Genomic DNA, 26,535 nt, shown 5'->3' on the forward strand with positions numbered 1-26,535 from the left:
TGTCCAGATGGCTGAGAGGTAAGCACTGAGCCAGGCTAGTTCCATCAAAGGCCGGGGCCCTGGAAACTGTTGAAGAGCATGGAAACCACTGAAATTCTCTCAGCTTGGTGTCTCAAAGAAACTGTCCTTTCACTCTTGCTTCCTGGAACCCGCAGCTGCCCTGATTTCTGTTCTCTCAAAGACCTGAGTCTTTTTTTTTTTTTAATTTGTGAGCCTCTCCACACTCTTCTAGTAAATTCCTTTTTGCCTATGTTAGTCAGAGTTGGTTTCTATTGACTGCAGCCAAAAACTGCTGACTAACATAGTGAGGAACCGGAACTAGTCAAAAATCTAGTCCTATGATTACTTCTGTAATCTCTGTTGAATTTATCATTGAGGAGGATCAGCCCCAGAGTAATGGGGACTCCCTGAAAGTGAGACATCACTAACATTTAAGGGCACTTACTATGTTCCGGATGCTTTTCTAAACATTTGCAAATAATACCTTATTTAATCTTCGGAATGACCCCATTGGATAGACGTGATCACCCCCATCTTACGAATGAGAAAACTGAGGCACAGAGTGGTTAAAGAACCTGACCGTTTTCCCGTGACCAGATAAACATTCTCAAAGTTTGTTATATAGAACACTAGTTTTTCAGAATTGTATTAGTTTCCTGTGGCTTCTGTAACAAAGTACCACAAACTGGGTGGCTTAAAACAACAGAAGTTTATTGCCTTACAGCTCTGGAGGTTAGAAGCCTGAAAGCAAAGGGTTGCAGGGCCATGTTCTCTGTGGCTGTTCTAGGGGAGAAGCTTGCTTGCTTTTCCCAGCTCCTGGTGCTTGCAGGTAATCCTTTGCAGCCTGTGGCTTGTAGATGTACCACTCCAATCCCTGCCTCTGTTGTCACATGGCTGTTGGCTCTCTGTGTATTTCACTTCCCTTCTAATAATATCACTAGTCATATATTGGAAAGGGCCCACCTACTCCAGTATGACCTCATCGTAACTAAACTAATGACATCCCCAAAACCCTATTTCCAAATAAGAACACACTCTAAGGTACTGGGGGTTAAGACTTTTTTGGGGGAAGGGAGCGTTACAATTCAACCTATAATAAGAATGTTAACAGAAATTGTTAAAGGAAGAATTCTGTGGTCAAATAGGTTTGATAAACACAAGATTAAACACCATGACAATAGGATTCTCTGCTGTGGTACTTGACTTTGTTCATCTGAAGGGGAGTCACCACGCTGGGACTGTAATGTACCATTTCTCAAACATGTCTGAGTGTGGACTGTTTTTTATAATCATTCTGTGTGACACATGGTCCTCAGGCGGGTGGGAAGCAGCACCCTGGTGAGATCTCACCCTTCTTTTCTGGTTGTGTCTCTTACCTGCTATGTCACCTTGAGACAACTGCTTACTTTTCTGAGCCTGGGTTTACTGCTGGCTAAGACAGATACAAAAATAAACTTTCCCCTATGGGTTTCTTGGAAGGACTGCAATAAATGAGGCTGGCTAAAAAGCAGCTGGTAGAGTGCCTGGCATAGAAGTAAGCACTCATTTAACAGTAGCTACCTTTTTATGCTAACCGGTTGGTTTTGAATTTCTTGGCATTATTATCAAGCATCTCCAGCATCTCAAGAATAATTTCAGAGCCAGTAAGTACTATTTCTAATACTAAGGTCTTCTTGTCCATTTTCTTCTCCCTTTGACCACTTTTCTTCTGTTTAGGAGAGTGATTTTTCTCATGGTAATACAAATTTACAATTGTTCTTTTAATAAGTTTCCAATATTAGCATAGAAGGCGTTGTTTCTCTCTGCAGTTCCTTATTCTGATCTCTACCCCAGTGAGGGGAAGAGGGTGTGATCATGAGATCGCCAGCCAACGGGAAATTGTGAAAGGGACCTTGCTGTAGAAAAGCAGCCCACAAGGGCCTCGGCTCTCAGAGGAGGTCGAGCTCCTGAGAGGACCTGCCTGAGTGGACCCGGCCTTCTACTCACCCGACATGGAGCCCAAGCGGATCAGGGAGGGCTACCTTGTGAAAAGGGTAAGCAGAAGTGCCACCTACAAAGGTGGTCACTGGAAATAGGGTTGGGAGGATTGGAGTGCAGCTTTGCATGCTCTATGCACTCATTTTAGGAACGTTTAATGCTGAACCCACTGGGTTGAACTAGGAGAGCATTGTGGTGGGTGGAATGGTCAGAGGGAAGCCAGTACAGGTTCCACTTCATTATGGTCCTTAAAGGTGAACTAATTCAGCTCAGGCGTCAACGCAGCTTGATCTCGTGGGCCTGGGAATTCCAGGCTACAGGAAGGCGAGGGTCTAAGCAAAATCAATATTCTTTTCAAGAGCCACGGATGCCTGTTATGACTCAGACTCTTTTGCTATTGAGGTTACTTGGAGAAGCTCTTCATTTGTTTTTTAAATTCCAATTCCCTTCGTTTTTGTTTTTTGTTTTTTTTTGGAGGAGAGAGAAGAAAATGATTAAAGATGAGCTGATGTAATAATGCTCTAATTGTAGCTTATTTCTTGGGCTTTCTTCTTAGAACTGATACATTAAAAGCTATCTTTTCTATTGGGCTGAAATAATTCATAATTCTTAGTGAATTTATATAATGTGCCATTAAGGTAGGTAGGGCGCTATTTTAAAGATTGGAAATGAAGACACAAGTGCACTCAGAAAGGCTTAGTCTCCCTGGTGTGGCATCAGGACATTGAATTTCGTTACTACTGTTGGTGTTTCTTCTGATGGTGAACAGATGTCACGTCACTGGGAAACTCTCCAGGATGTTGAGTTCACACACAGGGTTTATTCACATCCTGTGGGCAACACCCATACAAGTAGGTACACTCACACTGATCCAACTGAGCTAAGCATGTCAGAAATGAACTGAATTCGGCCCATTCTGTCAGATGCCTGGCGTTTTCATTGAATGAATGCTTACTGTGGCTCTTTTAGGTTGTTGGTTTAACGTTAGCCAAAATGTTCTATTTACAAGGATGTTAAACGGCACATGTTGCTGTCTGATTCTCTTTTAATTTAAAGCTGGAAGAAACCTTAGATCATCGGGCCTCATTGCCTCATTAGCAGAAGAGGAAATTGAGACTCAGAAGCTGGGGACTGCCCAAGGTCACATGTCTGTGACAGAGCTGGGACCAGAAACCCACTCTCTGAGACCCGAGTTTCTGAGTTGTGCCACTGAGCTCTGTCCAGTACACCAGGATTTTCTTCGAGTAAATTTGATTTAAGTTAGGATTTGAAATGCACCTATGGTAGTGAGAATTATGAGTGAATGCGGGAGGGTAAGAGAGCCCTCCGCTATATTCTCTCTAGCTGGCCATATTTTGAAGCATCCTTTGGAAAAGACACACATATGCACACAAAGGTGTATGTAAATTCTTTGTAACAGGCACCAACATCAATACTGTTTCTGAGAACCAATAATAATGTTGACTTCTTTCTTTCTTGATTGCTTGGGCGAGTATCCTGAGAAAAGTGGGCAAATGGAAACATTTTCTGCAAAGGTTTTTTGTTTAAAAACAATTTAAACATCTTGTCATGAAAACTGCTGCTATTAAGTGTGTGTTTTTATATTTTAAACTCTATAATTACGGAAAAAGAAGACTGAATCTTTAATAAGTGAGGTTGCCCCATTAGAAAATGGGGTGACAGAGTTAGGGTTCTTAAGCATATGGACTTAAATTAATAGTTTTTGATTCTTTCAGATCTAGATGGCCTGTAAAAGGCAGTCTAGCAAATGTAACTAGAAAGAAAAATAGTGAAATTTCATTTTGATATTTCCATAATTTACGTCTTCAGTAATTTTTGCATTTTTCTCCAGGACCTTCTGAACACTCTGTGTTGTAATGTATTAAGGCCCCCTGATTTGTCATTTTAAAGAAATGCTTGGTTCAGAAATATTCCCTTTATTGGCTGCCGAACTACACCTGAGGCCAGAATTTCCGGGGAAGGTGCTGAAGTTCTTAACTTCTTTAGATATTAAGTTTCTTTCAGATACCTCATATATGTGGGTTAAAAATATATATTCTAGGGATCTAACACACAGTAGGTGCTACATAAGTGACAATGATTATTAGTATCAGTGTTGATATACACTTCAATAGATAGAAGGCCTCTTCTAGATTCTCATGGGGATGTATACTGGTTTCTGGTTTGGTCGCCAAGTTAATAGTGAAGAAAGGACCAAGACACTCTTTCCCTGGTGAGGCTGTGAGAATCCTTGACTATGTTTTTTGATGTTAAAGCATGACAAGCAATAATGTATGGATCTCCCTCCATGCACGTTTTTTTCTGATGCAGTTTCAGATACCTGGGTGATAATAAAGAATAACTTTCTCCTTGCTTTATGAAATAATTTATTGGAGATAAAGATGTTAGGGGTAAAAAATGCAACATTAGGAAAACTCTGGTTCAAGGATTTTGTCAAGTCAAGTATCTTGGGATCAGTAGTCAATGGTATTGACTATAAACTGTTTCTGTTTTTCTTCTGTGCAAGGTAACTGCCCACATTTCACAATTCAGATTTCCTCCTTTGCCTCCTGCTTGTCTAACAGCAAAGCCCGCTGTCTCATTGATCCCATGCAGCATTCTGAAAGGCAGGCTTACCCGAGCTAGCAAAAGGGACGTCAGGGGAACTTACCAGAGCCAAAGTGGGGCCTGACACACTGTGCTGCGGGCAAGATTGGGTTTCGTGACCTCAACATCCCTTTCTTCCTGATTAGGGGTTACTTCCAGCCAATAAACATAAACATCTTTTGGCGGCCCTTGGATATGTTTATAAGCTTAGCTTAAAAAAAATAAAGAGGAGCAGATTATGCAGTTAATAACCTGGACTCCACGAAGGGGTGACCCGAACCAACCTCCTTCCTAGAGGATTATGGAGCAAAGTGCTGTCGACTCTTTGACAGCCAACCCAGAAGACACTGCATGCAGCAGGACTGATCCAAAGAGTAGCTTGGGGATTTGGGTGGCCTGTTAGGCTGGGAGAAAGCACAGGCGTCAGGGTGCCCAAGGACAAGTGGGTTGCGCAGGAAAGAGAAGGGCCTGCCGAGAGGTATGGCAGAAGGAAGAAAGCCTGGGGTAAAAGACAGAACAGGGCACAGGGGCGTTGGCCCAGGACTTCTTTCATGCAGCTACTTTGCCGCCCGGATGCAATAGCTTGAAATAATCTCCAGGGACTTCCACCCACTGATTCCCATCACCCTACTAGTGAAGAGATGTGGTGCTTGCCTTGCAGTAGGGACAGAGCTAAGCATTTAAAGCATCAATGCACTTAATATTTATAAAAACCCTCCAAAGTGGGCACAACTGTTAGCCTTACTTGGCAGACAAGGTAACTAAGTATGGAGAAGGAAAGGGGCTTGCCTAAGGTCACACAGCTATTAAGTGGCAGAGCTGAGACCCAGCTGTGTGGCCCGAGTGTCACAGAGAGCTGGGCCTAGTCACATTGCATGCAGCCCTCTCGGGCTTGTATTGCAGTGATTTTCTTTTTCAAAGCACTGTTGTGTGATGGGCGGTACCCAGGAGAACCTTATGCCAGAATGATTTCACAGAATTATCTACAAATCTGTGCAATTTTATCTGCCTCTCAGGTAACCATTTTGAACACCTGCTGCAATCTAGTCATGGCACTAAGCCCTTTAAGTATAGTATCTCATTTGATCTTAACAACAGTGGGAAGTAGCTCTATATTATCTTTGTTTTACAGGTGAGGAGACTAATGTTTGGAAAAATTAAGTAACTTGCCTATGGCCACACAGCCTGGAAGAGGCAAAGTTGAGATTTGAACCCAAATTCCTAAGATGCCAGAAATCATGTTGTTAAGCACTGGGTGTCATTTCTCTATTTCTTACCTAGTATGATTTTATTGAGAAATTGTTCAACCTGGAAGATTTTATTAATGTAAAAAAATATGCTACTGGATAGATTAGTTTCCTTGCCTTCAAAGAATTTAAATAAGCACAGAATAACCATTTATCTGGGATGTTATACAAGTGATTTCATGGATCAGGTTGGGAAACCAGAAGATACAATTTATGATGCAGCAGAAAAAAAGATGTAATTTAATGTAACACCAACTTAAAATAATATGCCCCATGCGTATGGGAGACTAGATCGTGCTAACTCAGTTCTGCTTTAGTTAAATACGTAGTTTTGATCGTAAAGTGATTTTCCTGTGAATTCCAGCTATACGTCAACATATGAAAAGAGAAGTTTGAGGGGAAGGAGAAGTTAGAGGGGGTGCCCTCACTCCGTAGGAAGTGACTTGCTCATACGCGGTTCGTGCGTCCTTCGCGGTGAACTGGAGTCATCAGTCAAGGCCACCCTCTCCCCCGGTTAGACAGTGACCTGTTTAAGAGCAGAGACTGTGTCTTACTCATTTTTACACGCAACACCCAGGCCAGTGTCTGAAGCATAGGAGCTGCTCTATCATTATTTGTCGAATGAACACGTCTCAAATAAAGAAACTTGTCTAAATCATAGAAACCAAGGAATCAGGCACCTATATTACAGTAACTTCTAATGTATTAAAAATTTTCAGTAGGGTATTCAATTTTAGATGATCATATTAAATATGTTTTTAAAATTTATTTATTTTTGGCTTGTAGGTGAGACCCAAAGGTTGGCAGGGATATCTTGAAATTGAGGATATCCATAGAGATGGTAGGGACAACAGACTTTGGGATAGATGTGTAGAATCTGAGGGTTGAAAGGAATATTAAGTGTGGAAATGACTTTTAATTGAACTTCCCACCTGAGGCCTGCATTTCTGTTGCTGTTCTGTTAACAAGCATGCTTGAATGCCTCGTGTCAGGGAGCTCACTAATTTATCTCTCTAAAGTTATGCAGCAAACTGTTTTTTCCCGAAACCTCCACAATCTATGACAATGTTTGACACCTTAGAAGAGAGTCCTCATCTGCTCTGTCTGTTCCTTTTTTGGGCTAAAACCTAGCCATTTTCTTCAACAATTTCCCAAAAGGGATCCCAACTCTTTTAAAAAAAGTTTTTTTAATGTATTTTTATTGATTTCAAGGAGAGGAAGGGAGAGGGAGAGAGAGGTAGAAATATCAATGCTGAGAGAGTCATTGATCGGCTGCCTTCTGCACACCCCCCGCTTGGGATCGAGCCCGCAACCCGGGCATGTGCCCTGACCAGGAATCGAACCATGATCTCCTGGATCCTAGGTCAGCACTAACTGCTGACCTATACCAGCTGGCCAAGATGCCATCTCTTTTGAACAGGCTCTGGTTTATCTTCAGTTTTAAGGTTTCCTGAACGCAAGGGCATTCTTCAGGTGCACCTGATAAGCACAGAATTATAGGAAATAGGTAACATTTATTGGGTTCTATGTTCTAGATACGGCCATAAACAATTTACATGGATTATTTTATTTAATCTCTCAATAACCCTGAAAAATAGATAGCAACATTGTCCCCATTTACCAGATGTAGAAAACGAGGTATAAGAACTTGCTCGAGGTCTCATTGCTAGCATGTGACAGAGCTGAGATTTGAGCCTGGGCCACCCAGCTCTGGAGCCCGTGGTCACCTACTGGCTACGCTCCATTTAAAGTCAGAGTATTACTTTCCTCACTCTAGATCTTATGCTCCTATATGGCCTACAATTAAGCTCCTTTTTTTACGCACAGTTCCCTAAATCTTCACCAATATACTTTATAAACCTTTAAGAAAATCTTATCAGTAAAAAGAATTATATTATATTTAAGTTTTGTTTCTTTGAATGCTATTGAAGCAAGTACATTTTTATGTCTTTCAAGGCTGAGTATTTCTTCTTTTGAGAATGGCTGGTTTATATTGTTTGCCCATTTAGGGAGTGTTTGTATATAAATTTTTACTGATTCTAAAGAGGTTTTAAAAACATATTAAGGATATTAACCTTTGATTATATAATAATACATTACAAATATCCATATTTTATTTTTCAATTAAAAAAAAAAGTACCGAAGTTCAATTTTTTAATATACAGTCAAATAGCTTGTCTTTTGAAATTTCTTCTTTTGGTGTTATGAACTGTCAGACTCTTGTGCACTAAACTATACCAATCCCATGATGATCAATAGTTATTCACTGGGAAACTTTAATAAATCTGACTCAGCATCTAAAACCCACCCATTGTGGCTAGTAATTGTACAAGTTTTTGTCTATAATGGGGGAAAACCAGACATGCGCTACATATATTATAAAAACATACTATATTTTATGATTATATAAAATTATAATCATGATTTTATGAGGTTATATACATAGCTAGCTAAGTGGCTCGAAAAAAAATTGATTTAGATTCCAGAATCATTCAAAGGTACATAAGAACCAAAATAAAGGTGGCATCTGAGGGGAAGTAGAAAGAGCATAAAATTGGGCATCAAGAGACCTGGAATCTAGTTCCAGTTCCACATTTACTGGTCAGATGTACCGTGCCCTGGACATGCCAGGATCACACTTCCAGGTTTGCTCTTGGGTGAGTGCCAAAGGGGTTGGGGACAGGAAGGGATAAATATACCGGTAGTGGAGAGGAGGTGCTGTTAGGCCACAGCAGTGAGAATTTGGCGGCTGTAGCAATGGCTGGGAGGAGAGAGATCACCTATAATTTCATAATCTTAACTTAACTACTCCCTACCAAGCCTGGAAGAAAGTTTTCACATTATGAGGTGGGTCTCACTTCTCTTACAGAGGGTCAGCCTTCTCAATGTGCATGATGACCCCGGGTCCCAAATGGCACATACTCCCTTTGAGAGAGATGACAGGCCCCTAAGGCTACGTTACTTTAATTGTCTACAGAAGAAATGCAGTGCAGGCTGACCTCTCCCAATTTATCCCAGTCCCAAGGTCAAAAGCCCTGAGTGACTGTGGCAGTTATTAATCTTTGATAGGCCTTAGGCAGAATATAAAATTTTAGACTTGAACGGCATTTAGCAGTCATTTAGTCCAACTTTTTACTCCTAGCTCTGTGAATATAGCTTTTATTATTTTTAGTAATTTTAATGATTTTATTAAAAATACTTATCTCTATGTTTCCCTAAAAGTATATCCCAAATTTTAATATATAATAGTATCATACATTGTTCATTTATTTTTTAACTTTTCCCAATTATTTTGAAAAAATTTTAAACCCACAGACGAATGAGAAAACTAGTACGACTCCTTGTATACTCTTTACCTGGGTTTATCAATTGTTGACACAAGGCCACACTTGCTTTGTCTCTCTCAATATCTCTCTATAAATATACACACATATTTCATGAGAATAAATTGTAGACATCATGCTACCTCATCCCTAATACTTCAACATAGATCTAAGAAGTAGGACGTGCTCCACGGTTCTGCAGTTTGATGTGCCCGTTTGCACTCCTCCCTGCCACATATAAGAGCTCCAGTTTCCATCCTTGCCAATCTTGCTCTTCTCAATCTTTTAAAATGTTGGATATACTATGGCTGTGTAGAAGTACCTCACTGTGGTTTTCATCTGCATCATCCTGATGAATGATGATGTTGAACACATTTTCAGAGGCGTTTGGGATAACCTCTTTAGGGAAATGCCTCTTCCAGTCTTTTGCCCTTTTAAACAATAGATTGTTTGCAGTTTTCTTATTGATTCATGGGAACTCTTTATATTCTGGATGTGAGTTTCTCTCAGGTAGATGTAAAACAGAAAGGCACTTAACTGAAATTATTTCCTGTGCTGGCATAGTGTCTGACCTCGCTTATTTTTTAAGAAAGGAAAACAGTCTAGTGTTAGTATGGATAGTCATTCTGCCTGTGCAGAAAAGAGATAATGTGCTTTAATTTAAAAAAAAATTTTAGTAACTAATATAAAGGAAACACTTGGACAAGCAAAACGATAGTCCCACAAGTATTTACTCTTTTTGCATAAATAGATTTCCTTTTGGGCAACTGGACCTTTATATAGAGGCTCTTTGTGTTTTAAGATAAGCAGCAGAGACTGCTGGGAACTGGATGATAATTCTATTTTTTGGTCATTATGACAGGGTGATCTCATGGGTCCAATGATGAGAAGCAAAGAACCGTATTTTTCCCCTTTTCCAAAGCTCTCCCAAAATACAGACAAGAAAGAGAGACTTCCTTGATCCAGTCAGAATGGTTAATTTATTGCTACAAGGGGCTGTTGACATTAATTGAAACTGAAGACTTTTTCAGCAAGGATTTTCTTAAAAGCAGGGACAGCAACACTCTGGCATTACAGACCCTTTGGCAAGGGGTTTTCACGCAGCGTAGCCACCCCGCACGCAAGGCCGCTGCTGTCCGAGTTTCTTCTTGACATTCACATTCAGATAAAATCTGATTAGACCACAGGATGGAAGTAGCTGCAGCTAGCACGCCACCATTCACGGCCTCCACACCTGCGGTAAACACAGCTGTTGGATATTGCCACTGTCCCAGAGAGTCCAGCCCCAAGCACCGGCTCCTATTCAGTTTGATTTGGCGCTGGAGATAGAATTTATTTGCCAGCCCCGAGCCGAACTGAACCCAATGGGCAGGACTGGGAGCAGAAAGCCAGCCTGAAGTGCCCAAGAAGGAGAGCAGAGATCCATACCAGATTCCCTTGGTAATAACCCATGAGAGGCTTATGGGCCGAACATAGAGATACGTACAGTTTATCTTAAACATTTTTTTTTAAGTTCCAGAAGCATGGCAGTTCCCTTTTCCCTTGAAGGCTGCTTTCCTAGCACCCTGGTGACACAAATGTGAGTCACCTGCATCCACACTGGCCAAAACTAGGCTATTTATTATGTCCAGCACCATCGATAGAACTGTTTTAGAAAACATTGTAACATGGCTCTTTTGGTTGTCATCACAGGGGAGTGTGTTCAATACCTGGAAACCCATGTGGGTTGTATTGTTAGAAGATGGAATTGAATTTTATAAGAAGAAAAGTGACAACAGCCCCAAAGGAATGATTCCCCTGAAAGGAAGCACTCTGACTAGCCCTTGTCAGGACTTCGGCAAAAGGATGGTGAGTTGACATTAAGAGCCACAATGAATGGTTTGTCAGACACTGACCTCTGAGCCTGTGCGTAGCCCACAGTGTGAATGGTTCCCCCTGGGCTAGTCTTCCTCACCGCCACCCACACTCCACCCTGGGCCCTGGGGCATTGGCCAAATACTTCCAGAACAGGGGTGGCTCAACTGCTATGCTTCTTAAGGGGCCTCGGCCCTTCGGAAATAATTATTCCTAATGACATATGTTTTGATTTTCAGTTCGTGTTTAAGATCACTACGACCAAACAGCAGGACCACTTCTTCCAGGCAGCCTTCCTGGAAGAGAGAGATGGCTGGGTTCGGGACATCAAGAAGGCCATTAAGTGCATTGAAGGAGGCCAGAAGTTTGCGAGGAAGTCCACCAGGAGATCTATTCGCCTGCCAGAAACCATTGACTTAGGGTGAATTTCTGTGTTTGTCTCCTTCCACCCCTTCCTTTTTCCCCTTTCGAGGAAATCTCAGACAGGTTCTGTTTCAGGGCTTGCTTTTGTCACCTCTGAAGGCAGTATTCACCCTTCCAGGTCAACACTAGTTCTTGGTATACTAAGATGTTTACCTGGATCTGAAGGTGTGGTCATGGATTCTCCAAGGAATAACAGCTGAGGAGGGGAAGCTAATGGATCATACACTCCTCATTTTAGATAACCTTGGCAGAGAGAGAGAGAGAAAGAGAGAGAGAGACAGAACTTACTGCATTTGTGAAGTATCCATAATAATCTAGCCTTGAAAGAAAGCTTCAGGATTTCTAGGTAGGGAGGAAACGGCGGGGCTAGGCATCCAAGTATGTGAGGTTTCAAGTTCAAGTACACACGTTCACACTGTCAGCAAGGACCAGCCAAGGTGAACACTCATCCTGGGAACAGGCCATTTGTGCCCTGACCTGGTTTAATGTCATCTGTCGTTGGCTGGCTTGGAATTGCAGGTGATGGTTGTTGTCTAAAGGTTGTTACAGGTCCACAGGTAAATTCAGCCCCAACAGGTTTCCTTCCTTCCTGCATGTTTCACATCCTTTCCTACCACATGAGCCCCCTTTTCTGGGAATCTCATTGCTTCCTGATAGTTTTGCATTTATATCGAGTATAACCTGAGATAGGAACGCAGTCAGAAAGAATTCCATGTTGGCTGATAAAAATGTCCAAGAAGGGTTCGGTTTACACAATGAGGGGAGTCCCTGAGAGGGACAGATGAGAAGCCCTTTCTGCAGCCTAATGCAGGGCTTGGCATGCCACAGGAGCTTAATAAAGTTTGCACGTTGAGCTTGGGGAGCTTGAGCACTTTCTCTCGCCAGCAAGCTTTTTGGTAAAGACCTAAGAGGAAGCACCTGGTGTAGCTGCAGCTGCTGGCTGGGTTGTCAAGTGGCCACATTTCTGTCAAAACTATGGTCATATGGTTGTCAGAACTAAGTGGGAATGCCACATGATACAGGAAAGGGGCCTTCTGGTTAGTTGCTTACACTTTTTCTGATCAGGCTATTTTTAGTTTATTACTTCAAGGACAAAACTGAGACCTTCTCACTATTTTCCCTTGTCTTATAACTAAAAATAAGAGATAAGCTCAGTTAAAACATTCGCTTTCTTGGAGGCAAATGTCTACTCCAAATGGTGTTTTGAAGGACACTTAAAGAACTGGGATGTGAGAATTGAGGGACCTTGAAGATCTACAGTGTGTATGGAAAATCGGCCTTGAAAACCTTAATCTTGGCCACCTAACTGAGGACAACTTTCTAACTCAGGAAGTAGTAGTTAAATCAACAAAGAGCTTAATGAATTTAAGAAATAATAATTACCTTCCTAGTATATTTTGTCAAATGCCAAGCAGGCCACAGAGTTATATAAATATTAGCTCTGCCCTTTAACTACCTATGACCCAGCGGGGAGATTAGGTGCAGGGGCCACCCGGGAGGGGAGAAGCTTGTGCCCTGGCCCGCTCTCCAAGGTGGACTCCCCGTGAGGACTTGCCGTTCTCAAATGCTCTGCACTCACCTGCCTGTTTTCATCTCTTTGCAGTGCTCTGTATTTGTCCATGAAAGACGCGGACAAAGGAATAAAAGAACTGAACCTAGAGAAGGACAAGAAGATTTTTAATCACTGCTTCACAGGTAAGAGGCTGTGCAAGTCTGAAGCGGGGCAGCTGGGGAAGCAACACGAAGTCCCCTCTGAGCCCTATGTGTGGGGTGGGGCGTGTGGAGCACGCTGGGTAGGTGAGGTCATAGGACGAAGACTGGCGAACATGAGAACTGAACTTCCCCAGAGTGGAAATAGAATGAAGGGTAGAAAAGAACTTTGTTGTCCAAGGAATAGTTTTGGAAATTCCAACTATATCAGTCAAAGGTCATTTTTTCACCCAGTAATTGGCATTATGTTAAAATAGACACAAGTTGAATAAAATGATAGACAGGAATCAAGATATATAAGACCTAAGCAACAATGTTAGGGATGTCTGAGGCTGCTCAGGGTCAGGCAGTAAGTGTTATGTGTTTAGGTAGATGGCGTAGTGGTTAAAAACGTGTTCTGTGGAGCCAGACTGCCTTGGGTCAAATCCTGGCTCTGCAACTTACTTGCTGTAAAACATCAGGTCAATAACTTAGCCTTTCTGTGCTTCACTTTCCTTGTTTATAAAATGGGGATAAACATCTACTTTATCTAGTTGCTGTAATGTGCTTAAAACAATGGCAGGCACACACTAAGTACTATATTGTGCAAGCTCTCAATGTGGTTTACACTCAAGAGGTCACAAGTCTGCAAAGAAAATCCTGTGAGATCAAGAAAAGGAAAGAGCTCAGAGGATCGTTGGGATGAGTAGAAGATCGTGCCTAAGTTTGACTTTGAAAGATGGATAGAATTTCATTAAGTATTTGTGGGAAGAAATTCTGATGAGGTGGCTGAGCAGAGAGGATGGTAAGTTCAAAGTTATGGGGCAGAAATATGAAGAACATGCATCCAGGAAAAGTAAATGACCACCTTGGTAGGGCGGATGGTTCATTAGGGAGCAAAATGGGATGTCCAGTTTGAGTCTAGGTTTGTCTGATGGCAGGCATGGCTTTCTGCAGTGGAGAGGTCCAGGGAGGTAAACGGAGGAGAGAGAACAGATGCAGAATCCAGTCAACAGAAAATGGTCCAGGTCAAGGTCAAGAAGGTAGAGAGTTAGAGAGCATGATCTGGAGTAACAGGGCAGTATCCCATAAAAATTCAGCCTTAGAGAGTGAAGGCAGTAGCCCATTAACATCAGAAAACACTAGGCTAAGATTTGGGATCAAGATACCAAGCCTGGGCAGTGGTCAGGAAAACTGACAAGAACAGGGCCCTAACTCTAGCAGGACTGAAGTCACCAAGCAGAGCCTAGGACAAAGGGAATAAGGCAGGGGGTAAGGGTGGGGTTCCCATTCTAGATCTAGGCACAAGGTCCAGGCTAGACTTATTTCCTGTGGAACGTGTTACTGGGTCTCAGAGTATTGAGCTAGAACTTCTCAAGTCCTCCACACTGAAGGTCAGGGTGGGTTCTAGAAATTCAGGTGGGGTCGAGCCTTCATGTAGGAGTCAGGGGGTCTCAGCAGAGACACAAGTCTATAGCAGAGACTGGGACCCAGGCACTGCTGACATGTAATGGTGGACCTGAATGTCAGGTGACAGGAAGAGTAGACTGAACTTGTCTTTCAAGCATCTGCCTGCCTAGCTGAACAAGCATAGAATCTGGGGTTAGAACACTTAAGTGAAGGCCCATTGCAGGTGTAACTCAGGCCCAAGGTCACTTACACTCTCCGAGCCTTGATTTTCTCATCCTTAAAATTCGGTCTGCAGTTATTGCCTTACCTCTTTTACAGGGTCTCTGTGAGGATTAAAGCAGAACTGCAGTATTAATTAGTTGTCATTCTAGAGAAAGAAAAATAGGCAAAAGCCTTTCATATATAAAAGTCATGGAAGGCTCACTAACCAACCGCTCTCACTCCTGTTTCAAGGATGGCATAGCCTACTACTCTCTCTTGGATGACCAGGGACTTGCTGCCAGTTATGTTGGCTATGTTTGTAAAGAATATATCATTTTTAATACAAAGCTTTGTTGTAGCCTGCTAATAATCCAATTTATGGGTCAGTTTTATTTTGTTCTCTTTGCAATCTTCTCTTGAAGCAAGGGGTTGATTAAATGACTTCTCAAGGTCTCTGCTAGACCCCACCAAAAAAAAAAAAAAGTGTGACATTCATTTCAAGTGTTATGTCAAATTTTAATTTAGGACAAACACATCTGACCATGTTATTTCCTGTTTAAAAACTTGCAATGGCTCCTCATTGCCAAATTACTTGATGTACCGTCAAATCTCTCCCCTCACTCTGTGCCTTCCTCTCTCCGTTGTCTCCTTTTGCCTTTCCTCTGTCAGCTCCTTCCTTTATCCCCACGGCGGGGCTGCTTCATGCCCGGGTGAGTCTGTACACCCCGCCGCTCCCTCCGCCTGTGCGGGTGCCTCTCCTCCCCTGTTTCATGTGCTTGGTGAATACCTACTCATTTCAAAGCCTCGGCCACTGTTGCTTCTCTATGACATTTTTCTCAACGGTGCAGGCACAGTCCCCTTCCCCCACCCCCATCTTCCAAACCTTCCTGCAAATTGTATTGCCCCATGGCACAGAAGTTGTTACAGTTACTTGTGGCCCATCTCTGCCTTCTAGATTCCCTGAGTGGATCTCCCCCAAACCCACCACAGTACTTAGCACCTAGTAGGTGCTCAATAATGGTTTGTTTGTTAATGGAATAAATGAGTGGGTTAGTACAAGTGATTTCTTTGATAATGCATTGCTTCTTAAAAAACATGTAGATTTAAGGGGAAAAAATCCAAAACCCAAACCCTTTTGTTTCCTGTATCTATCCCACTGAGTTGGTTTTTCCTTCCTGGAGTAACAAAGAAGATGAGACAAGTCAGACACGTGAGTGTTCTGGGGCTTTCCAGAGGTGACCGTCAGTGGCTTGTTGTTTGATTAGGAGAGTTAACCTTCCCTCTGATGGTCCTTTCCAGGCAGCTGTGTCATCGACTGGCTGCTTTCCAACAAGTCTGTTCGGAATCGCCAGGAAGGCCTCATGATCGCCTCCTCACTGCTCAACGAGGGGTACCTGCAGCCCGCTGGAGACCTGTCCAAGAACGCGGTGGATGGGACGGCTGAAAACCCTTTCCTGGACAACCCCGATGCCTTCTACTACTTTGTAAGTGAGAAAAGCTACTCAGCTGCTCTTCCTGTATGGAGAGTCCCTGGGCAGATCCGAGGCTGACTGCAGGTGATATCCACATATGTGAAAGAAAGGTCCAGCCCTCTACCGAGAGTTGTTAGATGTTCTTGACTTGACAGCTGTCCCCAGCTCAGTGTCTCCCACATCCACGTGAATCAGTCTAAAGGAAAACATTCTTTACTTCAACAGTTTTCTTTAAAAGGACTTTTAAAACTTTACTACATCTATTATTATTCTAAGCAATAATTCATTTATAAAAATTAATTAGACCCTACTACATGCTGGGCAAAGGAGATACAGCAGTTAAAAAAAATGCAGCCTTCATGGAGCTTCCTTTCCAGAGGGAGATCCATACAATCACAATATGCTAATTGTTTTTACCCCAAATATACACTAAAATATGTGACGTAATACAAAATGTGTGCATCCACGTTCCCTCCTCCAGCCTTCTCTTGTACCCAGCATGATATGTTGACCGCAGATCAGGAAACACTATATTACACAATATGGACCCAATCCTGGGGCACGTGAGAAATGCTGCAACAGTGGGTTTGTAGGGGGATTTTGGCAGTTTTATTTCTATTTGGGGTCAGAGCACAGAAGTTAGGAAGTTACTTAAAGGCCTTTTACAAAAAATGATGTGAATGTCCCAGAGAGAGTTTCATTTCACTTTGGGGGAAGTTCCACCATCAGTATATATATTTTCAAGACCTCTACTTTGGTTGTTTATAGCCATTTAAATGTGGGATTCTAAAAATATCCCCCGCAGTAGCCCCTCTTCCTCTGTATGGTTCATTGCTTGCTGTAGCTGAGCAAGTCCAGGTCCCCTGCTGACCTCAGAGGATGCGGCTGGGCTCTGGGTCTTCTCAAAGTGGAAGGGGCTGCGTGGTGGAGATCGTAGTGGAGATCTTGCTGTGCAGTTTTATAAATTAGCCAACTTACGTACAAGGATGTGACCATGAGGTCCAAAGAGAAGGAAGGCTTTGAATGAAGAAACAAGCTGAGCTAGACTTAAAATGTGTAGAGCTTGGGGAACCCAAGAAAATGAAAAGATATCAAGCAGATCACATGAGTGGAAAGAGAGGAAGAGCATTTGGAAACCAGATAAAGGGGCAGGGGAAATGAGTTCACCAAGGACAGCCTTTCGAGTTTAGGTTGGGGTATGAGCCACAGGAGGAGGAGCCTGCCCCAGAGGCTGGCAGGGCAGGAGGGATGAACATGGTCCAAGGAGCGGGACACCTAAGACTGGTAACAATAAACTTGCTATTTCTTTTCCCAATAGCCAGACAGTGGGTTCTTCTGTGAAGAGAATTCCAGTGATGATGATGTAATTCTGAAAGAAGAATTCAGAGGGGTCATTATCAAGCAGGGATGTTTACTGAAGCAGGTGAGTGGCCACCAGTATTCTCTTCTAGCCTTTCCCTCTCACCGGGTCCTTTTTATTTCTAAACCACCAAATGGTATTTCATTTGGCTGATAGTCAACTAGTCAATGAAACCCATGGAGTGAAAGGTAGACAAATAGCTAGGTAGGTGATGAAAATGGCATTAGTTCAGGAGGACCGAGGTAGGCAGGGCAGAAGGTGCACCTTGGAAAAAGGAAACTCCTCTTTTATCAATATCATGGGGAAAAGAGATGTTTCAAGAAAAATATTGACCTTTTAATTAGCTGGAGGAAATCAATTGGCTAAGAGGTGCCATAAAAAAGACAGATGTTTTATAATAAAAATACTTCCATTTGTTTACCCCTCCCCCCTGCAAAGTAACCAGGAAACAGGAATAAGCCACACCCAGAAAAAGAACATCGCATATGGTTGAGAGCAAGAAAGTGCCATTCCAGCCTGTGGATAGGACATAGTAGACCAAATCCAGGGCATGCCTGAGGCCAACTCTGCAGGAGCAGCAGGCAAAGGTCAAATCCAGTTGGAGGGCATGGATTCAGTCCTGGGGGAAGCCACGTGCAGTTCCCAAGTGCCCACAGGTATAGGCTACTGTTAGTCTGGGAGGCAAGGACTGGGGTGAGCTGAAGAGCTGTAGTTAGTTACCAGGTGCCAAGACATGAGAGGCCAAGAGGTAAGAGAATCCGAGGGCTGGGGCTGAGTGAGAAGGCCGGGGCCAGCACCGGTAGAGGCAGAAGCAACAGGGAGACATGGGAATATTCAGGATGAGATAAGCTGATACCAACACATGGTGTCACAGGAGTGAAAGCTGCTTTATGAAGCCAGGGTTTTGACCTTCTGGCTGTGCTGTGAGCTGTCTTAAAGGCACTGCTCAGTATGTGACAGAGAGAATCTGGTTACTCTAAGGAGATTTTTGTATGCTGTCTATAGGCTGCATGGGACTGAGATTTGACTTACCTCATAATGGGCCCCTAAACTTTCAGGGCAAAGAGGGGAGAACCAATGTTGAGCATATATTATATTTAAAAAGAAGGAATTTGGGATAGTTGACATTAGATATAGATATGGATTTTGAGTTTCACTAGGGAAAGTGGGGCATTAGTGTGGTAAACTCCCTTACCCTCAGGGTCCTAAGAAATAGAGCAGCAAAGATTTAGAAAGATTTCACAGACTATTCTAATAACTTTTATGACAGGGTGACCAGTGAGTACATTAAAGGAAAATTGCAGGGACCAGGCCACCTTATGTAGGGAAGATGGACAGTTTGCTCATAGCTGGTTCTTCGTCAGTTCTGCCAAATAGTCCTACGTTCCCTGCTCTTTGATTATAGGTGCTGGGAGATGGCCATCAAGACAAGAGTAACTTGGGAGGGAATTTCATTATTTTCTTATGTTGTTGACTCCTTGTATAATTCTACACTGTAATGGGCCATTAATGATGTTTCTTGAATTAGTTGATCTGACAAGCCCTAGTCTAGAGAGGAGGCCTGAGAAAACTGAACGTGAAGATTGAAAAGGGATGAACAAAGCCTGAGCTAGACTAGAGTCATGTCTGGGCAAAGGACCCCAACGGAGACCCTAGATGGTCAAAAATTGGGGGCTGGGGGTAATGGGTTTCTGAGTGCGTGTTGAAGACACGGGGACTAGAAGTAGGCTTGCTTCCATGTTTTCCTTTGCCTTCCTCTACTTGGCCTTTGATAGCTACAATTTAGCTTCAGCTGGTCTGGCTGGTGCACATTTTAATCCTCCAGGGACCTGTTAAAATCACACCCCAAGCCAATTAAATCAGAGTCTCTGGATTTTATAGCTCTCCATGGGTGTGTGGCCAAGGCTGAGAGCCACAGAGCTAGCCTTTTTCTTAAAAGCTAATCTATTATCAGAACACTACTATTTAAATAGCCATCCTTATAAACCTCCTATAAACATGACAAAAACAGCAGTCTATGTGCATTCAGGAATTTCATTCTTATTCTTTCCTCTTCTATTTATATCAACAGCCCCCTTTAATGCTTCCAACCTCTTCATTCAGTGGTTTATAACCCTGGTTCATAACAGAGTCATCTGAGGGAATTTTAAAAATTCCCTCTTTAAGTGCCACAAAACCCAAGCCACCCTGTGTCTACTGCTGGGCGTTAGCCAAGGTTAGCCTGCATGGAATGCTTATCGTGAACAAGGACACCTGTGCTCCACGCCTTAAATGGTGAAGTAGCTGCACCCAACTGGAGGTCAAGGCCCTCCCCTCCCCACATTTCCCTCCCCACTTCTCCTATCTCAGGGGAAATAATTCTACTTGGGGGAATGAAACAAATTTGAGGACAAATGAGATTAGAGTATATTCAGTATAATCCTTTTTAATAGAATTAATTCTGTTATGACAATGCATAAAACATCTGGTTTCTCAACCAATGGAGATTCTTTGATGAGGAAGGACAATGTGTTTTTCTCATATCTGCTGCAGAGTTCAGCACCCTTCTTGGCCTATAAAAGCCAATAAGCATTTGTAGAATAAATTAAATCAAGTATAAGTAGATGATTTTGACAGGTCAGCAACAATTCTTGGAAGCCCCAGGCGTGCATGCATTCCTTAGCGTCCCTCAGGGAATACTCATTAGATGAAAGATGGCCAGCCAGACGCCCATTTCCTAGTGTCAAACTCTTCAACGTGTCACATTTTAATGCCAGTGAGGGCTCAAATGGTGGCTGGCCGGCCACCGATCAGGGCTGTCTGATTTCACATCTTCCTGTTCCTTCGCCTTCCATGAGAACCTGGTATTTACCCAGTAATTTCAGAGGCGCACATGCCATGTGTGTGCAGGTCAGGATGAGACGATGTGGGCAAAAACTTTAGTGTCCACATTTTATAGGCAACATTGACTAAGGCAAAGAGCAGAAATTCATAAAAAGAATTTTAGAAGTTGATGCTTTGCTTCTGGACATGAAATAGCAGATAGAAATATTCTGTATTCTCTCATATGACTCCACGGGGTTCCTGGCTTCAACCTTCAGGCAAGTAAAAGACTCTTTTGAGATGAGCACCTTGACCAAATGATTGGCCAAATAACTTAGACCCATTCGTGAAAGCTCCCTTTAAACTCCTCTGGCCTGGAATTATAAAGGAGGCACTGTTTGCTAAAGTTATAAATGTCTCATTGCTTTCTATACAAGCAAATGAAAAATGCTGGAAAACTCATTTATGTGCCTATCAATGTGTGGCGTGTTAGAGAACAATATTTTTCATATTGGCAAGATAGAAACTACGTATCTTTTAATCTAATAATTTTTTGGCTTCTGAGTTATTTAAGTCATTTGAATTTCTGTGGGAAATCATAAAATCAAGTTTTCCATGACATTTAAAAAAAACCTGCTATAAGCTAATTGAAATAACTGGGTAATTCAAGGCAATTACAAATAAGAAGCAGCTTCTGTGTGCCAAGCACAGTGCTGGGCACTGGAGGACCAAAGACAAACAAGGCACAAATTCTGCCCTCAAAACTCAGTCTAAACAGTGTCAGTGTTTAATTCTATTGGAAGAGGCCAAGTCCTATTCTTCTTTCTCATCATGTCTGGCAACTGTTCTTTCCCATTTCCTTTGCTGCTACCTAACTCTAGTCCCTGATAATTTTATGCCTAAATTGTTGTAATAATTTCTTCTTCTTCTTCTTTTTTTTTTTTTTTAAAAAAGTCTTCATTGATTTCAGAGAGAGGAAGGGAGAGGGAGAGAAAAACATCAATGATGAGAGAGTCATCATTGACCGGCTGCCTCCTGCACGCCCCCTACTGGAGATGGAGCCCACAACCCTGTCTGTGCCCTGACCTGGAACTGAACCTACATCCCCTAAATCCTAGGCCAATGCTCAGCCGCTGAGCCCCCCAGGCAGACACAATAATTTCTTAATGACTTCCTTTTTACCCTATTAGTATGCACCTGGCTTATCTTTAATCTAACCAGCTGGACCACTCTGTAAATTGCCACCACATTAATCTTGCTAAAATGTGACTGTAGCCTTTTGACTTCTGACTCAGCGACAACCCCAGCTTTCATTTTTTCTAAGCCGCTCTCCACTTTTCCAGCCTTGCCTCGACTGTTCCTCATGACCCTGGCCTTCTAGTCAGACTGCTCTTGCTCACCAATGTCTGAATATGCCTTGTGCATTCCCACTGCTTTTTTGTTGTCAGTGGTCTTCTCATCTACCTCTTTCTTGCCCACATGGATAAGCATAAGACTTTCTTTGACATCCAAACTCTGAATTACATACTTCTCATTTAATTTTTTTGAAATCCATTATCTATACCAATTATTTGATTTGGGCATTAGCTATTGTGTTTTTCCACCTAGGCTATAAACTCTATGAAGAGTAAGGCCATGTCTTAAATCTCTTTATAGCCCCCACATTACCTAACATAGTACTTTTTACACATATAGTACTGCCTTATATAATACCATGTTGGAAGGCCATCGTAGGAATAATTTAACCCATAGCTTAGTAGTATCCAAATTGTTCACGGGCCACAGTGCTCTCTCTCTGACAAAGATCTGGGTGAGGGCCTAGTTCTCCTGGAATTAGTGTTTCTCTTTTTTTTTTCTTTTTTTTCAATTCAACAAAGATTTATTTTGTAGGTGCTACGTGTACAGAGTGATGCCAAGAACTCATCATTTCTTTTCTTTTGTTGATGCTGGATACAGGGGCACAGGAGGAAAAACTGGAAAGTGAGGAAGTTCATTCTCAGAGAGGATCCTGCTTATCTGCACTACTATGACCCTGCTGGGGTGAGATTTTGTGGTCAATAAGTCCATCCTACTGGCAGCCTCCATTGCATCTGTTCATGGGGCTTTCCATTCCCCTTTTCCTCTTCACCCTCCCACTTTTTTTCCTGCCACCCTTCTCCACCTTTTCCTACCCCCTCTTATTTGCAAAGATTAGAGACCTTAGGCTTTGAGTCATAAGCTTAAGGATGGAAGAAAATATCACTAAATTGTCATTTATTAGTCAACTCAACGTAATTTTTTTTGTTTGCTCCAATCTAATATGTTCAAAGGGACTCAACCAGTTCAACATTTTGCTCTCAGTTGACTATGCAAAAAAGCGATCATTTCTGTTCCAGGCTAACTTAAATGAAAGCATTGTTTTCCAAGTGCCCCAATCTAAGCACTTAGATGGTTGAATATTCAGAAGGGGGCTTTTCCTCAGTAAAATGAGCCAGTTCTAAAGTATAAGGACAACTCCATCTGGGTTGGGCCCCCAGCCTCTGCTGGTGGTGCAGACTCTTTGATTCCCTCCTGTGAGGGTTAGTCTCATGGGGCAAAAGAGCTCCGGAAAACCACAGTTCTTCTCTTGTGGGACATGATGACTCAGCCTTTCCACCTCCCCTCCCACTTTCTCCAGATATGAAGCTCAGATTGACTTATGTCTCCTCATCACGCCTCCCTGGGTGAGGTGGGGGGTGGAGGACCTGGAAGGGGTTTCTTTTAATCTCCTTCTGCTCTTATCTGTTTTGGGGGTCACGGATGTATACCACAATGAGTCTGTGTAGCTTTTGCACCAACAGGATAAGGCATATCCATACCCTGTACTTTGGAAACCTAACGAAGGACTCCTCTCTCCTCTAGGGGGAAGATCCCCTGGGAGCAATTCATTTGCGAGGCTGTGTGGTGACTTCAGTGGAGAGCAACCCAGATGGTAAGAATGAATTTTTGTTTGAGGGCAATGTGTCTACTTAGGCTCCCTTCCCATACATGGGCATCCTGAGCCAACAGCTATCAAATATTCAATTAATCAGGCATAAGCATGAATCAATTTCTGTCTGAAAACCTGAGAGAAACCAAGAGCTATTCTTTCTCAACTGGCTTTCTGGTCCTTGGGGAGTTGGAGAGATTTTGTGGGTGCCTTGGGTAAATCTTTGAGCAATGCTAAGAAAAATCCTTCACATCAGAACTGGCTTAAATGGAGAAACTTGTTACCTCCTGATGCCTGTAACAGAGCCATGCCATTCCCCAGTGGGAGCCTTTTACAGACCAGGAAATCTCCCACAACCGAAGGAACATTTGTGCAGTGAGTGGAAGGTGTACCTGGGTTATAGTTAAATCTGTGCTAGTCAGTTAGTGGCGCAGCCTTGGGTGAACCACCTAACTAACCTGGGCCTTAGTTCTTCTGAGAACGATGGGTTTGCATCAGATAACCTCCAGGTCCCAGATCACAAGGCTATGATTTGGTGCATGGCATGAGCATGTTGCTGTAGATTGACTTCTCCTATGTGGGGATGGGTGATATCACCATGGTTTAGACATCCAAACCCTGGTTTTTGCCTTGTCACTTTGGGTTTATGATGTCATAGAGACTGACAGGAAAACACTACAGCTGCAAGAGCCTAGATTATTTTTTACTACCCCTGCTCACTCTCCTCTCCCCATAGACTTCTGCTTTCATTTGGGGTAGGGGGGATCTTGCTTTATGATTTGAGGTGAATGTCTTAAGTCTTATCACAGTATTGGCCAGTTTACTGCCTCCAATCTTTCAGCAGAGACTCTAACTTAGCCCTTGATAAAAACAAGTTCAGGCTAGAGTGTGGTACTGGTGGTGGGCCTGGATATTTATGAATTAATTTATTTACAAATTAAAAAATGTATTGGTTTATATAATGAGTAGAGGAAATACTCATTAGACGCTATTAGAGGTTACTCACTGAACACTACTGGTATGCAAAAGTGAGAAATTTAGTTTGTTTGTAAACCATAAAAGAAAATGTCTCCCCTTGAGAGTTTCACTTATTCTTAAACACACGTACACACGATCATACTATGTACCTGTCCATATAAATACTATATATAGTTATCTAATAAATATATGTGATCCTACAATGATGGTAAATTTGAAAAACACATGTATTTGATTTTCTTAGAATACTCAAAAAATAGGGAGCTCCTTCCTTGCAGACGGAAGGCGCACTGGCGGCCTTCCCGGTGCCCATGTGCACTGTTACTCATGTTTTCTTCCAGCAGCCAGGAAGACTGAAGAAGAGAACCTCTTTGAGATCATCACGGCCGATGAAGTTCATTATTTCCTGCAAGCGGCCACCCCCAAAGAGCGCACCGAGTGGATCAAAGCCATCCAGGTGGCCTCCCGGACTGGGAAGTGAGGACACACCTGCAGCTCTTCATCACCCTCCTGAGGGAACCCCACCAATAAGCTCGGTCCAGGATCTTGTCACTTCTGGCGACACATCAACAAGAAAGGGCCCGGGGGTGGGGACCTTTCATCCGCGGGGGATCTAAATGTAACTAACCACATGCCACGCTGCACCCATCACACTGCTCACTGAAGTCTCTGCCACGCTCCGTGTCCCCCCAGCAGATAGAGCAGATGGTGCCATGTGGGGCGGCACACCGCTTCATCTCCCAGGCCTCAGGTTCCTCTTCTGGAAAGGGAAGCGAGACCCTCGAGGTCCTCCCGAGCTTAAACCCACAGCCTGTGATTCTAATATCCACAGTTGTCCAGCTGGTGCCGGTCCTGGCTGCCCTCGTCGTTCAGGACCCGAGACCACTCTGCCCTTGACCGTTGTTTCAGCCTGTACTGAAAGGACGCGGCATAAACCTCTCTTGCTCTTTTTTGCCTCCTAGTCTTGCCCTTCGCCACAAGATTATATATCAAAATGAAGACCTCGTTTCTTCCTTCCTCCTTCCACCCAGAAACTTCCTGAGAGCCAGCAGTGCAGGGCGAAGCCTTCTTTCACTTACAATAGCCTGGAAAGTTCTTGTGTCTTCTGAGAAAAGGGCCCGAGAGAGCCAGGAGTAGGCCAGGCCTTTTCTACGCCTTGAGGCCGCTCAGAGCAGGCTGAGCGGGGGCATCCTTTGTCCCTTTCAGGGGCGTCTCTCTGTCGTTTATTATGATTAGGGTGGGGAACTCCAGATCTTTGAGAGTGCTTCATTGGAGTGTTTGCAGAAAAAACAAAGTGGTTCTCTCCCTAGGCGAGGGGCCTGAACAGCCGCCTGGCCAAGGTGTGGCGCCAACCCCGGCTCCAGGGGCTGCGGGAGCCGGGCCACAGGCAGGCAGATTTGATGACGGGCTCGGACAAAGACAGCACTGAAGGGGCCTCATCAGACGGAGCTAGCGGAGGTGCCGCCAAGGTCGTTTGGTGCTTTCAGTTCCCCAGTGAATGGCACTGCGATGGTGCCTGAGCTTTACGCATAAACTGCAGCAGCTCCTGCTCGGCCTCCGAGGCCCCTGTGAACCCATTTGCAACCAGACTAATCTGACCTAGATTCAAACTGGGCACCTGTTTCCAGTTTTTGGGTCATGTCCACTAACTAGTGATTCTAATCCAAAACTGGGATTTGTGGGAAGGTATATTTCCCAGTTTCAGATTTTTAATTTTAAGGCCCCAGGGAGGAATGGAGAGTAGAAAATTCTTCCTGATTTTAACAACGCTCTTCCCTCCTCTCCCCCATTTTCACATAATATCCGTGAGGCTATTCTGACTCCCAGGATGTTTTATCAGTGGCCTACGGGTGAAAGACTCCCTTTTCTCTGATTCTGTGGTAAACTGTTTTCTTAGAACATGCACAGCAGTTTTTCTACATTCACTGTTAAAAGTATTTATTAACATGGTGTCCACTTTATGTTTTCAAATAAATATGACTGTGTTTAGCGTCTTTTTGATGTGATGACTCTGATGTTTTGCCTCCCATTAATGACTCTCCTTTTCTACAACCCACTCTCATCTACCGAGGATAACAACATCTCTAATCTCTCAAGTTATCCCAATGACTCTATGATTTTTTTAAACAAAGGCAGTCTGTTCTAGAGAATAATAAAAATATGGAGAAAATACAGATAAGCCATAAGATAAGCCTGTATCACTGATTTTTAATTTATGAGACCTTGATTATAATGTTCAGACAAG

At 43.1% G+C, this 26,535-nt stretch overlaps 2 protein-coding genes across 3 annotated transcripts in view; both read left to right on the plus strand.

Moving 5' to 3' along the window:
* Positions 1-26,535, plus strand: part of PNO1 (partner of NOB1 homolog) — a 197,003-nt gene that overhangs the window by 128,418 nt on the left and 42,050 nt on the right. The window lies entirely within an intron of this gene.
* Positions 1,789-26,284, plus strand: PLEK (pleckstrin). 2 transcript variants are annotated; one of them, XM_081156967.1, is made up of 9 exons: positions 1,789-2,033; positions 10,847-11,002; positions 11,248-11,429; positions 13,035-13,126; positions 16,031-16,215; positions 17,522-17,626; positions 22,322-22,405; positions 23,246-23,315; positions 24,635-26,284. In XM_081156967.1, exons 1-9 carry the CDS (start codon positions 1,992-1,994, stop codon positions 24,769-24,771), a joined length of 1,053 nt encoding a protein of 350 aa, XP_081013093.1. In that variant the 5' UTR covers positions 1,789-1,991; the 3' UTR covers positions 24,772-26,284. The 2 variants fall into 2 exon arrangements, with proteins under 2 accessions (XP_081013093.1, XP_081013092.1); XM_081156966.1 differs by having other exon boundaries at positions 1,911-2,033; positions 24,632-26,284.

Source organism: Miniopterus schreibersii (assembly GCF_964146895.1).
Source record: "Miniopterus schreibersii genome assembly, chromosome: 13".
NCBI lineage: Eukaryota > Metazoa > Chordata > Mammalia > Chiroptera > Miniopteridae > Miniopterus > Miniopterus schreibersii.

Bases quoted from the DNA above. Each gene is read 5' to 3' on its own strand.
- PLEK (XM_081156966.1), top strand. From the start codon at position 1,992: ATGGAGCCCAAGCGGATCAGGGAGGGCTACCTTGTGAAAAGG. The intron at 2,034-10,846 runs GTAAGCAGAAGT...TTGTCATCACAG, and splicing joins AGGGCTACCTTGTGAAAAGG to GGGAGTGTGTTCAATACCTG. The intron at 11,003-11,247 runs GTGAGTTGACAT...TTTGATTTTCAG, and splicing joins AGGACTTCGGCAAAAGGATG to TTCGTGTTTAAGATCACTAC.